The sequence below is a fragment of the Paroedura picta genome, chromosome 3 (genome assembly GCF_049243985.1).
Source record: "Paroedura picta isolate Pp20150507F chromosome 3, Ppicta_v3.0, whole genome shotgun sequence".
Taxonomy (NCBI): Eukaryota; Metazoa; Chordata; class Lepidosauria; order Squamata; family Gekkonidae; genus Paroedura; species Paroedura picta.
In genome coordinates, this window is record NC_135371.1 from 3666346 (window position 1) to 3681216 (window position 14871).

A 14871-nucleotide genomic window follows, 5' to 3' on the forward strand; every position below is an offset into this window, starting at 1 on the left:
TTGCCTTTGTTAAAGTTTTCAACAGTTCTTGTGGCACGTCTTTTTTCAGTCATGTGTAACCGTGGGAATAAAATTTTATTGTGGACGCTTTACACTCGGGTACATGACTGATCCCCATGAATTAACATGACTCTATTTCTCCCCATTCATTATTTGGGTCAGTTAAGTTCAAGAGCCACAGTTTTTGCTTATGACTTGGTGGGTCTGGGTTCAAATCCACAGTCGGCTTCGGATGCCATTTTGCCTGTCACAGTTTCAGGCTAGCAGACCTTGCAAGACAAGCCACACTAGTTAGCTAAAAATAATAATAAAAGTATATAACATAACTATCTCTAATGCTCAAAACGCACAAGCAGGAGGATTTTGAATCCATAGTCCAACGTCCACAGAGGCCTGACCCTCAACAATATGGCATCCCAGAAGGCCAGGAGCAGCAGCAGAACAGGATGGCCAGACCCAAAGCGAGGAGGTAGACTTCAGTAACCGGAGGTTCAGGGCGGTTTACAGGAAACAGATGCAGGTAACATAAGGTAACACATGTGGCAGCAACAATATAGAACTGCAAAGGAGCCTCAAGACAACTCTTACTGGGACCCCGCGGGTTAAGGAGACTTCCCGGAGGGGCCCGTTTTCCTCCAGGGGGACTGGCCGGGGCGGGCGGAGACGAGCTGCCATTCCGGGAGACCTCCAGGCCCGGCCGGGAGATCCTGGGAGCAAAGGCACCGCCTAGGAGGACTGAAGGTGGCCCCGCTCCCCGCGGCCCCGGGAGGCCGGTCTGCAGCTGGCCTTAATGGCTCCCGAGGAGCCCCATTGAGCCGCAGCCTCCGGCCCTGCAGGTGGGTCCGGCCTTGAGAGGGTTAAGGGGAGGGAGGGTCTGGCCAGAGCGGCTCTTCTGCTGGGCGGGGGTGGGGGGACGTCATTTCCGGCGGCCAAACCACATGAGGGGGAGCTCTGGGTCCGCCAGAGGCGCCGAGGAGTCCGGACCGGGCGGGGCTTCCAGGCAAGGCCATAGCTGCGGGCGGGGGGCGCGGAGGCCCTGGGGATGGGGGGGCAGACCCCTGTCTCCGCCTGGCCTGCCTCGCAGGGTGGTTGTTGGCGGAAATGCAGGGGAGACCACGAGCGCCCCCCTCCCCCCGCACCATGGTTGGAGAAGGATTAATCTACAAACCACAAGGACTGTTGTTTGGGTCCACCAGGGCAGTTTTAACGTCTCTGCATATGAAGCTTTGTGATATTCAGTCGTGTATTTTTTATTCTTGCCCCAGAGCCATTTGTCTCCCCCCCCCCATGAGAAGTCTCTCTTCATAGCCTGGGGAATAAAGGGGTCTTTTCACAATCTCAGGTGCAATGGGGAGCAGCACGAGGGCCCCGCAGAGCAGGCCTGGGTTCAGGGGTGGCCAAGGGGGAGGCAGCAGAGCACAGAGCTGGGGGACTGTTATTTGGATCCACCAGGGCAGTTTTCACTTCTCTGATATTCAGTCGTGCATCTTTTATTCTTGTCCCAGAGCCATTTCTCTCCCCCCCCCCCCCGCCCATGAGAAGCCTCTCCTCATAGCCTGGGGAATAAAGGGGTCTCTTCACAGTCCCAGGTGGCCCAAGAGAAGAGAAGAAGATGGCAGAAGAGGACCCAGGAAGAACTGGGAGTGACCAGACTGCAAGCCAAGGCCCTTCTCCTGTCCTAGCTGGGAGTGGTGTGGAATTCTGGGAAAGGGCTGGGCCAGAGATGCTGCATCCAGCCACTGTGGCCTCAGATGTGCACAGCCGATGCTTCCGGCACTTCCGCTACCAGGAGGCCGAGGGGCCCCGAGAGGTTTGCAGCCGGCTCCACGGACTCTGCAACCGCTGGCTGGAGCCGGAGAGGCACACCAAGCAGCAGATCCTGGACCGGGTGATCCTGGAGCAGTTCCTGGCCCTCCTGCCCCAGGAGATGCAGGGCTGGGTGAGAGGATGCGGGCCGGAGAGCAGCTCCCAGGCGGTGGCCCTGGCCGAAGGCTTCCTCCTGAGCCAGGCGGAGGAGAGGAGGCAGGTGGACCAGGTGGGTGGCTGTTCTCCAGGTAGGTTTAATTCAAGCAAGGAGCTCTGGCCTTGTCCTAAAGATCTCCTGCCAGACATTTGTCCAAGCGTTCATCATCCAAAACGGATATTTAACAGCCTACTTTACAACTGTGTTATTAATCCCATCATTACAGACAGAGGAATCACTTGAATTGTGTTTTTTTGTGGTAGCCTTGGAGGTCCTGCTGCGTTTACTGTCCTCGGGGCCACAGAAAGCCCATTTTAAGAGGAGCCTCATCCAGCCGTGCCCAGCCCCTCCCCCAAGTGCGTTTTGGAGTCCTCCTGCGAGATGGAGGCCTTGGGAGGCCGGACTCAGCTTCAGGCTCCTTTCCCAGAGGTACTCCAGAGGAGACCCATTGAGCTGCACAAGGCGTGGCTGATGCCAGCCTGGCTGAAGGACCTCCCAGAGAGGACAGGAGGCCTTTTTCACTGGTTGGATTCGCAAAGCCCTTTGCTGGAGAGGCTGAGCCACACGGGGGTGGAAGAGGCAAGGCTTGCTTCTAGCAGGAGGCAACCCCTGGGGAAAGCCCTGCAGCTGAAGCCTGAGACTGTCTCCTCGGAAGTAAGGCAAGGGGAGTGTTTGGAGATCCCGGAAAGGAGGAAGGCTGGGATCCTCTTCAGGTGGGAACAAGGCTGAGCATATCCGGGAGAGATGAAAACTTATCTATGGCTGGGAATCCGAGGAATGGGCCATAGATTCTCTGCCTAAATCTATTTAAAGGCCCGTATTATCTAGCCTCTTGTGGCGCAGAGTGGTAAGGCAGTGACATGCTCTCTGAAGCTGTCTGCCCATGAGGCTGGGAGTTCGATCCCAGCAGCCGGCTCAAGGTTGATTCAGCCTTCCATCCTTCCGAGGTCGGTAAAATGAGGACCCAGCTTGCTGGGGGGTAAACGGTAATGACTGGGGAAGGCACTGGCAAACCACCCCGTATTGAGTCTGCCATGAAAACGCTAGAGGGCGTCACCCCAAGGGTCAGACATGACCCGGTGCTTGCACAAGGGATACCTTTACCTTTACCTTTATTATCTAGCCGGGAAAGGTTTGGGAAGAACTAGACAAGAGATTCCAGTCAGGTTCTTTTCCCATTGACATTCCAGGGGCCACGGATATGGGGGGTGTTCTCCATTCTACGTATCTATCGGGCAATACAGCTGTCAGGATCAGTCAACTAAGGGCCTCGTGGGCAGCTGCATTTTGCACCACCTGCAATTTCCATGGCAGGGTCAAGGGTAGCCCCACGTAGAGCAATTTGTAGTAGTCCAGCCTGGAGGTGATGGTCACGTGGATCACTGTGGCAAGGGCTTCTGGTGCTACTACTAGCTTTGTGGGTTGCAGATTGAAAAATGCCCACTGGGTTACCTTTGTCATCTGAGCCTCTATTGAGAGGGATTCGTCAAAGATCGGCCCCAAATTCCTGGTGGGATTCAAAGTTGTTAAGGGCACACTGTCTAGGCAGGGGAGAGGCGCTTCCTCCCCTGGACCCTTCTTTCCCAGCCACAGGACCTCCGACTTCGCGGGCTTGAGCTACAGACGGCTCTGTCAGAGCCACCCAGTCACGGCCTCCATACACTTGGCCAACTCAGCTGGGGACATAACTGACTGGCTGTCCATCAGCAGATAGAACTGGATCTAACCGTCTCCTTCTGCAGCCTCTTCTGCAAGCGAATTTCTTCCCCCTCTAGACAACTCACCAGGTCGGCTGATGGAGTCTGGGTGTGGGGTTAGGACCCATTCCTTGGTCTCTTCTCTTCCATCTCTTACTCCTCTCCCTTCTGCCTTTTCAGACATTGGGTCAATCCCTGAAGATGGAAGCTACAAACCCTGAGGCGCAAGGAGCTCCTTCCGAGGAAGGCCAGAGGGGGCAGGCTGTGCAGGTGGAAGGTACATTCCCTGAGGAGGAAGGAGCTCGCCTGGAGCAGGGGCAGGGGGTGCAGGCCGTGGAGCCTGTCCAAGATGCCCTCTCCTGCGGTAAGGACTCCTCGTGCCTGGATGTGATGGGGGCACACTGTGAGCCTGATGGGTGGAGAGTCCAGGTCAGGAAAAGAATTAAATGTTTCTTCACACAACAGAGAGTTGATTTGCATCCCTCAGTGGCCACTAACTGAGATGCTTCTAAAGGGAGAGGAGACATTCACGGAGGGCCATTCCCCCCATTATTTGAAATATTTATATTTGACCTCCCTTCTATAAGAGGTTGCTCCAAAGAGGACGGGTCAAGAAACCGCAGCATAGTTATTCAGGCAGGGGAATAAGGGGATTCTCCACCTTCCGGGGGAGCAGAGCTCTGAGGATCCGTGTCTGGGGCTCCAGAATGATGGAAAACATTGGCTTCCGTGCGCCTCCTTAGAAGGGCGGCTGGCAGGCTTCCCCAGGAGAGACCAGTCCAAGCAACATATATAGGAATTCTCCAGGCTATTCCAAATCAACAATGCATCTTTTTATTTATTTATTTTTTAGTATTTAAAACTTTTTCAATCATCCAAAATCATCATAAGGGAAACAAATCCCAACCAAAATGGGTTCCTAGGTAAATAATATCCCGTTTTCCCAAACTTCCTCAGTGATTGTGATCCTGTAAAAATGATAATGTTATAATAAATAATATAACCAAAACCACCGATTACCACCTAATTATAGCATTTAAATATCAGAACGTACCTACCAGCCCAAGATCAAAGACCAGCCCAAAATCAAACACCAGCCCAAAATCAAAGCATAACTAAAAGAAGACACCTAATGGAATGGGCTTATATTATAGTGTGGGGTTTTAGATTTCCTATGATAGCTGAATTTGAATTATCTAACATATCTCTGTAGTGACTTTCAGCCTAAATTTAAAGCATAACTAAAAGGAGGTTTCTAACTGAGGAGGTGTAAATATAACTAACGAAAAATCTATTCTACTAATTAATGAAGACTCCATTTTATTATTTCTGGTATTAACAATGTACACATATATATTTGTTTCTCTTCTTTCCGTACAACTAAGCAGGCTTATTTTTTTTTCCTTTTTCCCTTTCTCTAGTGGAACTGTGGAGGGCTCTAGGAATACGTTAAGTATAAACTGTTTATGATTGTTAAAACTATCAGAAACTATACAAACAAATGTTGAAATGATGGTAACAAGGTAGACTTCTCTTTTTAAATGTGGTGCAAACGTGAAAAAGTCTATAAAAAGTCTATAAAAAGTCTATAAGCTTTGGGTAAAAGTCCATAATATTGTAGCCAGTCTTATAATCTTAAATGGAGAGAAGAGGGTTTTTAAGATTGAAACGGAGAACCAAAATGTTTTTCCACAGTGCTTCCTAACCCACATACAGAGCTTCTTCTTCTATGCGACGACGGCAGCAAAACTAGAATTGGCCAAGAAATGGAAAACACAAGAACTACCCTCAACAGAAGACTGGCTGAATAAACTAGCTGATCTTGCCAAGATAGCCAAACTGACACTAATAGTTAACGGAAGAATAGAAGAGGCCTTTCAAGAACAATGGGGCCCTTACCTGAACTATTTACAAAAGGGATTAAAATGGGGGACCAAGTGTATCAAATGAAGAGCATAGCTCTCTTTTTCTGTATTAACAATGTAGATTGCATGTATCTCACTGTCTTCAACTTTGGAAAAATAAAATAAAAACTTTCTATAAAAAAAAATAAAATAAATAAATATCAGAACGTACCTTCATAATGTTGCCTGAATGTTTTCATGGCTCCATATTAATGATCACAGGGGCTCTCAGGTCATCATGCTCTTAGGTCTTGGCTAGACCAGGGGTAGTCAAACTGCGGCCCTCCAGATGTCCGTGGACTACAATTCTAACCCATCCAGGAAGAAATGCGTGGGTGGGTTACAGTTCTCTCCGGGCTCAAGAAGGCGCTCCCCCACAGTTCTCGCTTCCCTGTGTGGGATGTTAGTGTCAAGAGCATTAATATCCAAGGTCATTGAAATAGACCCTGGTGGAACCCTCACTGTGTTAATACTGTTAATAAAATAAAATATCCCTAAGTATACTGTTATTGTCAGCTGGTAATAATGCCTTTACACGAAAGTCCAAACATTTGGCTACTGGTTCCAAAGCTGAGCCACACTGCGCTACAAGAGGCCTCCCTGGTACTGGAGTGACCTTTTTATGGATTTGGGGTAGAATGTAAAAGTGTGGCACTTTGTACTTGGATTTCAACAGGAATTCTGCCTCTGGTTTGGAAATTAAATCCAAACATAAACCTTCCTGGGGAGCTGCTTTAATGAGTCTAGATGTAGATGTAACTCTTTGCCAATCAGTTCTTTTATACCGCTCTTCATTTGACAACTATCTCGTAACCTCCCTATGATATTCACACTTATCCATGACAACAATGCCTGCCTCCACCTTTATCTGCGTGTTTAATAATCATGTTCTGATCATTTTGTAGCTTGAAATTCTGCCCTGGTTAGATTGATTTTGTAATGTTTGTGTTGCAACTCTAAATCCTTAATATCCCTTAATACTATTTTCTCAGAGGTGTAAGTCTCATGAGATTCCCGGGTGGGGATCAATTCGGATTTGATTCGAAACCTAATCTGAGCAATTTGACCAGTGTTGGAAAAATAATTCTTCAACTTTAATGATCTTACTAATTTAAATAAGTTTACTCTGGTGCGCAGTGCATTGTATTTGTAAAGGTAGGTAAAGGTCTCCCCTGTGCCAGCACCAAGTCATGTCTGACCCTTGGGGTGACGCCCTCCAGCGTTTTCATGGCAGACTCAAGACGGGGTGGTTTGCCAGTGCCTTCCCCAGTCATTACCCTTTTACCCCCCAGCAAGCTGTATTGTGGAACAAATGACAACCCCTTATTTAATACAGCCTGTTCTACCCCTGACAAAGGGCGCTTAGATGAATTAAAAGCTATTTCTGTCTCCCTCGTCTCCTGCCCCTCGGAACAGCCGATTGGAAATGCTAAGTGCTTAGGTGTGGCTAATTGAGACCTAAGAGCATGATGAGCCGAGAGCCCCTGTGATCATTAACATGGAGCCATGAAAGCATTACGGAAATATTATGAGGGTACGTTTAGATGTTTAAATGCTATAATTAGGTGGTAATTGGTGGTATTGGTTATCTTATTTATTGTATCACTAGGGGCAAAGCCCGTTGTCTCCAAGAATACAACGGGCGCTAGAGCTTGGCAGTGGGAAGAGGAAGGGGAGGAGTTGTCCAGTCTGTAAGGGCATGGGGTTGAATGTGTGTGTTGTGTGGGAGGTTGTGGTGGCATGGTGGCAAATGAGGCCATGGGTGTGGAGATATGGGTGTCAAGAACCTGTGGTGTGGAATGTTCGTTGATTGTGGGAGAGGACTGACCTTTGGGAATTGTGGCATAGTGGTTACAGGTGAGCTTTCCAGAGCCATGTCCTCAGATATGTGAAGGGAAAATCAGACTGGAGACTCTTCTTAGGGGAAGATTACATGGCAACCAATTCCCCCCAGTTCTGTGTCATTTCCCTTCTTGTGTGAATTAGGCCACATTCACCAAAATGCCCCTCTGCCCTAATACACAGGGTAGTCACAGTACACAGGTGTCCACCCTGTTCCTTCTGTCTCCCATATTTTCACTGTTGGTAAAATGTTATGTGCCCACATGCTTCTTTCATAGTTGCTCCTTAGAAGAATGGATTTTTGTACCCTATTGCTTACTACCCAAAGGAGTCTCAAAGCGGTTTACAAACACCTTTTCCATTTGCCTCTCCACAATAGTCAACCTGTGAGGTATGTAGGGTTGTGAGAGATCTGAGAGAACTGGGAATGGGCCGCAGTGACCCAGCAGGCCTCAGGTGTCTCAAAGCATTTTCCAATCGTCTTCCTCTTCTCTCCCCATAGCAGACTCCCCATGAGGGAGGTGGGGTAGTGAGCCTCACAGGGAAGCTGGCAACCCTAAGAGGAAGACTGTCTGTGCACAGCAGTCTTGACCTTAGTAAGGTTTTTAATACTGTTTTTTTATTTGCCAGGCCAAGGTTATTTGCCAGTTACTATTTCAGTTACGATGTGTCTCCAGACATTTATTTGTTCTCTATTTAGTTTCGGGCTGTAAATATTTATTTAGATCTTCCTGCACTTTCCAGACTCACAGGACTGATGCTGATCTGCCTGTCTGCGCCCCAGAATACAAACAGTTGCTGATAAGGGCTGGCCATAACCCATAGGCCAGGAGGGACACTCCTGCACCACTCCCTACCAACTGCAGGCAAAAATGGCTCCTTTGAAGGCTGGACTGTGAGGCATTGTACGATTTTGAAGTCCCACCTCCAAACCTCCAGGAATATTTCCAACCCAGGGGTAGCCAACCTACAGTTGTGGCCTGGAGAGCTCCTGGAATTACAGCTCACCTGCAGAGTATAAAGATCAGCTCCCCAGGCAGAAAGGGCTACTTTGGACAGGGTTGTGGTAGAGAAGAAACATTTAAGGCTTCCCACACAGGTTGTTGTTGAATTGAAAGACTTGAGGCCTACTGCACAGGGTTGTTGTGCAGATGAAACAGGAGACAAAAGAGCCAGCTTCCTCTGCAGAATAACGTTGTGCAGTGGCCTCAAATCTGCAGAGAGTTGCAAAGAAGAAAGACACATGGCTTGGCTGTGTCTAACCCCCGGCCAGAGCAGTATTTTAAGTGAGAAGGGGCTTTTCTGTGGCCTCCCTGTCAGGCAACTGTTTGGCAGAAGGGGAAAGTCCCCCTCCCCCTCAAAAGGAAGTCCCTGAGGCTCCCCTGCGTTGCTCTTGGAAAGGCCTCCCTCCCCTCAGTCAGGGCCTGTCAGAGGCTCCTTCGCAGCAGGCCTGGAGGGGGGGAGGGGGAGGGGAGCAATCTGCAGCCTCCGGCCAGCTCTGTCAGGGCTCTGAGGCAAAGTGACAGTTGGACGTGGCAGTTAGGACAGCCTTGGGGCGAAAAGGGCTGGCACAGCCTCTGTTCTCATCCCCCTTGGCAGCCCTGCTGACCTCCTCTCCCTGCGGTGGTCAGGAGCAGACTGGCAGCCAGACTGGGCTGGGTGAATGGAATTTTGGTCTGTCCTGGTGAGGGGCCAATAGGAAGGCACTTTGCGCGCCTCCCCATTGGCTGCTTGGCCCTGGATGGACACTCGGAGGGCCCAATCAGGAGCTGCTTGGCGGCTCCTGATTGGGCCCTCTGAGTTTTTATCCTGGACAGGGCCCGCCCTAACTCCTCCCCAGGTGGCCTATTTAAAGACTAGATATTAAGCCCTAGCATGATGGGTGGGTGGAGGGATGGGGCGAAGGAAGGAGGAAAAGGAGAGAGATAGAAAGACAGAAAGAAAGGGAGGAAGATAGAGACAGAAGAAGAGGAGAGACACAGGTTGCCAGAAAGAGGCAGATGGAAGAGAGGGAGGAAGGGAGGGAGGGAAAAACAAAGGGAATGCTGGGAGGAAGGGAAGGAGAAAGGGAATGCTGGGAGGAAGGGAGGAAAGAGTAAGGTAGGTGGGCTTGGGACCTTCTGCTGGGCCCAGGGGCAGTCTCGGCTGCCCCAGGGCCTGGCAGAAGGCTCAGGACGGGGGCGGTGGGCTCCGCGGCCTACTGCCAGGCCTAGGAGCAGGCTCAGCTGCCCCAGGGCCTGGCAGAAGACTCGGGACGGGGGCGGTGGGCTCCGCGGCCTACTGCCAGGCCTAGGAGCAGGCTTGGCTGCCCCAGGGCCTGGCAGAAGGCTCGGGACGGGGACGGTGGGCTCCGCGGCCTACTGCCAGGCCTAGGAGCAGGTTCGGCTGCCCCAGGGCCTGGCAGAAGGCTCAGGACTTCGGGAGTGGGCTTTGTGGCCTTCTGCCGGGCCCAAGGGCAGGCTCGGCTGCCCCAGGGCCCGGCAGAAGGCTCCCTGGGCGAGGGGAAGCCGGCCGGAGGACTTACCGCTGGGGAAGGCTTCTTCCTCTGAGCGGCAACTCCCTGGCCGGCCCAGGCGAGGCTGGCCCAACCAGCCAATGGGGAACCGCTTGGCTCCCCACTGGCTGCTTGGCCCTCGAGTGACACTCGGAGGGCCCAATCAGGAGCCACTTCATGGCTCCTGATTGGCCCCTCCGAGTTTTTATCCCGGACAGGGCCCGCCCTAACTCCTCCCCACCAGCCCTTACTCCTTTATTCCTCCCACTCCTCCGGAGCGGGGGGAGGTTTAAAGATTATCATGTGTACAGGATCACAATTACTGAGGAAGTTTGGGAAAACGGGATATTATGGATCTAGTAACCCCTTTTGGTAGTGATTTATTTCTGTTATGATTTTGGATGATTTTGATTTATAAAAAGAAGAAATAAACAGATCCATTATTGATTTGGAATAGCCTGGACAATTCCTATATATTTTGTTTGGATTGGAGTTACCCAAAGGAACTGATGTTTTGCTTGGATTCTAGAGGGAAAAGGCTGCTGGCGTAGGGATGTTGGCTACATTCTGGCATCATGAGGAGCTTGGGGGAGGGGCTTTGGGAGGGGTTCCCACAGATCTGGTGGCCTCTTAATGTTGTCTCTGGATGAAAACGCCATTGTGAAATTCCCAAGCCTTTACACACTCTTACAATTCATTATGAGAGTCCAGTCAATAGCTCCCAATAAACGACTTGGTGAAGAAAATCTCTTCATTGAAAGTATAATGAACAAGGGACCTCTAAATTGTTGCTGAGACTGACAAATTGTGGGCCTGTTCTTGCATCATATCACAGACCACTCAATTCCCCTGAGCCTCAGACTTGGGGCAAATTACTCCAGATTCTATTCTTCCAGTGTTAATCCCAAAAAGGAAAGTTGGTCAGGCTCAGCCAGAGCCTCAGGGTCAAGGAAAAAACCTGTTCCCAGTCAAAAGATGTATGGCTCATGAAGTCCACCTGAAATCTCTGTGTACTTTATGCAAGCTATTGCTGCAAACGACCTTAACTCCTGTATTCAATTACACAAAAATGTATAAAGACCAAAGGTAGATAAAAACACAGGGCAAAAGCTTGTGGGTACATTATTTTGACACCTTCCCATTATCCTTGAGTCTCCAGATGTGCTCCAGTCACGTCTGGGTCTAATGTGACGGTGACATTTCATGCGACATCAATTCCAGCCCCCACTTTCCTTCCCTCCAGAACAGACACAGATCTCATGGAAGTCTGAAATACGTTGGAAGCGGAACAAACAAGCCAACCCCCTTCCTTCTTCCTTTGTCTTACAACCAGGCAGAGAGGTTCCGCTGAGCTGTCGTCTGTTCCAAAATGAGGAAAGGGCTGCATCCCATCTAGGCCAGGTAGGAGGGACAGGCCGGGCCCAGCCTCCTTTCTCAGGGGGCCTCTTGCGCCTGCATCTGTCCAAAGGGTCCGGGGGAGAGACCCTCTGAATGCCATTCCCTTTGCCCAAGCCAAGCTGGGCATCCTCTGCCTTCCCTCCCCTTGTGCCATCTCTGCCTGGTGTGCAGGGAAATCTGCTTTTCCTTTCAGCCTCCCTTCTCCTTTGAGGACGTATACGTCTCCTTCTCCGAGGCAGAGTGGGCCCTGCTGGATCCGGGCCAGAGAGCTCTGCACAGGGAAGTCATGCTGGAGAACTATATGAGCGTGGCCTTTCTGGGTAAGGATCTCTTGCAGGTTCCAAACCTGCGAATTGCTGCCATTCTTGTGAGTCAATGTATTGAATAGAAATACAGCATTTTGCGGCTGGTCTTAGATGCAGAACTTTATACTTATCTTTATTAAAATGCATCTTGTTCGCATTTGCCCATTTTTCCATTTTTCATTCCTTCCCGGTGAGCCCCATTGAGCCGCTTGTGGGTCCGGCCTTGAGAGGGTTAAGGGGAGCGAGGATCTTGCAAGAACGGCTCTTCCGCTGGGCGGGGGTGGGGGGACGTCATTTCCGGCAGCTAAACCGGATGAGGGGGAGCTCCGGGTCCGCCAGAGGCGCCGAGGAGTCCGGACCGGGCGGGGCTTCCAGGCAAGTCTGTCGCTGTGGGCGGGGAGGTGGGCAAGCGCCTCTCTCCGACTGGCCTGCCTCGCATGGTTGTTGTTGGGGGCAGATGCAGGCGAGACCACGAGTGCCCCCATCCCCCCGCCCAGTGGTTGGAGAAGGACGCTGCGAGGCTCCTTCAGGCCCTGAAAAACGGGGCAGCTAAACGCAGCTCTTCCTGAACCCTCAGCTCGCTGGGCAGAGGCAGCCCCACCCCGAGGCCCAGTTCCCCCTCCTGCCCGGGGGTTTGGGGGGCAGGCGAGAGAGGGACACATACACACACACACACCACGCACACCCTGCCCGCAACGCAATGGGGAGCGGCACGAGGGCCCCACAGAGCAGGACTGGGTTCAGGGGCACCCAAGGGGGAGGCAGCAGAGCACAGAGCTGCCTTCTGGGCGTTGGGGGGCCCCAAAGAGGCTCAGAGGGGCCCAATGGAGGCTGGTCCCCCTGCTCGGCTGCCCCAAAGTCACACAGTCCATAAGGACTGTTATTTGGATCCACCAGGGCAGTTTTCACTTCTCTGATATTCAGTCGTGCATCTTTTATTCTTGTCCCAGAGCTATTTTTCTCCCCCCTCCCCCCCCCGTGAGAAGCCTCTCCTCATAGCCTGGGGAATAAAGGGGTCTCTTCACAGTCCCAGGTGGCCCAAGAGAAGGGAAGGAGATGGCAGAAGAGGACCCAGGAAGAACTGGGAGTGACCAGACTGCAAGCCAAGGCCCTGCTCCTGTCCTAGCTGGGAGTGGTGTGGAATTCAGGGAAAGGGCTGGGCCAGAGATGCTGCATCCAGCCACTGTGGCCTCAGATGTGCACAGCCGACGCTTCCGGCACTTCCGCTACCAGGAGGCCGAGGGGCCCCGAGAGGCTTGCAGCCGGCTCCACGGACTCTGCAGCCGCTGGCTGGAGCCGGAGAGGCACACCAAGCAGCAGATCCTGGACCTGGTGATCCTGGAGCAGTTCCTGGCCCTCCTGCCCCAGGAGATGCAGGGCTGGGTGAGAGGATGCGGGCCGGAGAGCAGCTCCCAGGCGGTGGCCCTGGCCGAAGGCTTCCTCCTGAGCCAGGCGGAGGAGAGGAGGCAGGTGGACCAGGTGAGTGGCTGTTCTCCAGGTAGGTTTAATTCAAGCAAGGAGCTCTGGCCTTGTCCTAAAGATCCCCTGCCAGACGTTTGTCCAAGCGTTCATCATCCAAAACGGATATTTAACAGCCTACTTTACAACTGTGTTATTAATCCCATCATTACAGACAGAAGAATCACTCAAAATGTGTTTGTGTGTGTGTTTTTTTTGGGGGGGAGGGTTGTCTCCCTATTTGTCCTCCTTCTTTGGGGTCCGGGCTCTGTCTCTTTCCTGCCAAAATCTTGCCTTGGTAGTTCTGCTGCTTTTTCCCTCCTCGGGGCCACAGAAAGCCCATTTAAAGAGGAGCCTCATCCAGCCGTGCCCAGCCCCTCCCCCACGTGCGTTTTGGAGTCCTCCTGCGAGATGGAGGCCTTGGGAGGCCGGACTCAGCTTCAGGCTCCTTTCCCAGCGTTACTCCAGAGGAGACCCATTGAGCAGCACAAGGCATGGCTGATGCAAGCCTGGCTGGAGGACCTCCCAGAGAGGGCAGGAGGCCTTTTTCACTGGTCTGCAGCACTGAAAGAGTTGGATTCACAGAGCCCTTTGCTGGAGAGGCTGAGCCACACGGGGGGGGGGGGGTGTGTGTGGAAGAGGCAAGGCTTTCTTCTAGCAGGAGAGGCAACCCCTGGGGAAAGCCCTGCAGCTGAAGCCTGAGAAGGCCTCCTTGGAAGTAAGGCATGGGGGTGTTTGGAGATTCTGGAAAGGATCAAGGCTGGGATCCTTCTCAGGTCTGAACAAGGCTGAGCACAGCCGGGAGAGATGAAAACTGGGAATCCGAGGAATGGGGTCATAGATTCTCTGCCTAAATCTATTTAAAGGCCCGTATTATCTAGCCAGGAAAGGTTTGGGAAGAACTAGATAAGAGATTCCAATCAGGTTCTTTTCCCATTGACATTTCGGGGGCCACGGCTAGGGGGGGTGTTCTCCATTGCACGTATTTATCGGGCAATACAGCTGTCAGGATCGGTCAACTAAGGGCCTCGTGGGCAACTGCATTTTGCACCACCTGCAATTTCCGTGGCAGGGTCAAGGGTAGCCCCACGTAGAGCAATTTGTAGTAGTCCAGCCTGGAGGTGATGGTCACGTGGATCACTGTGGCAAGGGCTTCCGGTGCCGGGAAGGGCACTAGTAGCTTTGTCGGTTGCAGATTGAAAATGCCCACTGGGTTACCTTTGTCATCTGAGCCTCTATTGACGTACAGACGGCTCTGTCAGAGCCACCCAGTCACGGCCTCCAGACACTTGGCCAACTCAGCTATTCTGCCAGCTGTCCATCAGCAGATAGAACTGGATCTAACCGTCTCCTTCTGCAGCCTCTTCTGCAAGCGAATTTCTTCCCCCTCTAAACAACTCACCAGGTCGGCTGATGGAGTCTGGGTGTGGGGCAGGACCCATTCCTTGGTCTCTTCTCTTCCATCTCTTACTCCTCTCCCTTCTGCCTTTTCAGACATTGGGTCAATCCCTGAAGATGGAAGCTACAAACCCTGAGGCGCAAGGAGCTCCTTCCGAGGAAGGCCAGAGGGGGCAGGCTGTGCAGGTGGAAGGTACATTCCCTGAGGAGGAAGGAGCTCGCCTGGAGCAGGGGCAGGGGGTGCAGGCCATGGAGCCTGTCCAAGATGCCCTCTCCTGCAGTAAGGACTCCTCGTGCCTGGATGTGATGGGGGCACACTGTGAGCCTGATGGGTGGAGAGTCCAGGTCAGGAAAAGAATTAAATGTTTCTTCACACAACAGAGAGTTGATTTGCATCCCTCAGTGGCCACTA

General features: G+C 52.0%; 1 protein-coding gene across 1 annotated transcript in view; it reads left to right on the forward strand.

The window, feature by feature from the left end:
• LOC143833831 (uncharacterized) overlaps window positions 1–14871 on the forward strand; it is a 34819-nt gene that overhangs the window by 11930 nt on the left and 8018 nt on the right. The window contains exons 8-14 of the mRNA XM_077330055.1: window positions 640–769; window positions 1570–2035; window positions 3841–4024; window positions 11234–11301; window positions 11492–11618; window positions 12631–13082; window positions 14556–14652. Of these exons, the coding sequence (XP_077186170.1) occupies window positions 640–769; window positions 1570–2035; window positions 3841–4024; window positions 11234–11301; window positions 11492–11618; window positions 12631–13082; window positions 14556–14652 (1524 nt within the window). The remainder of the gene's footprint in view (window positions 1–639; window positions 770–1569; window positions 2036–3840; window positions 4025–11233; window positions 11302–11491; window positions 11619–12630; window positions 13083–14555; window positions 14653–14871) is intronic.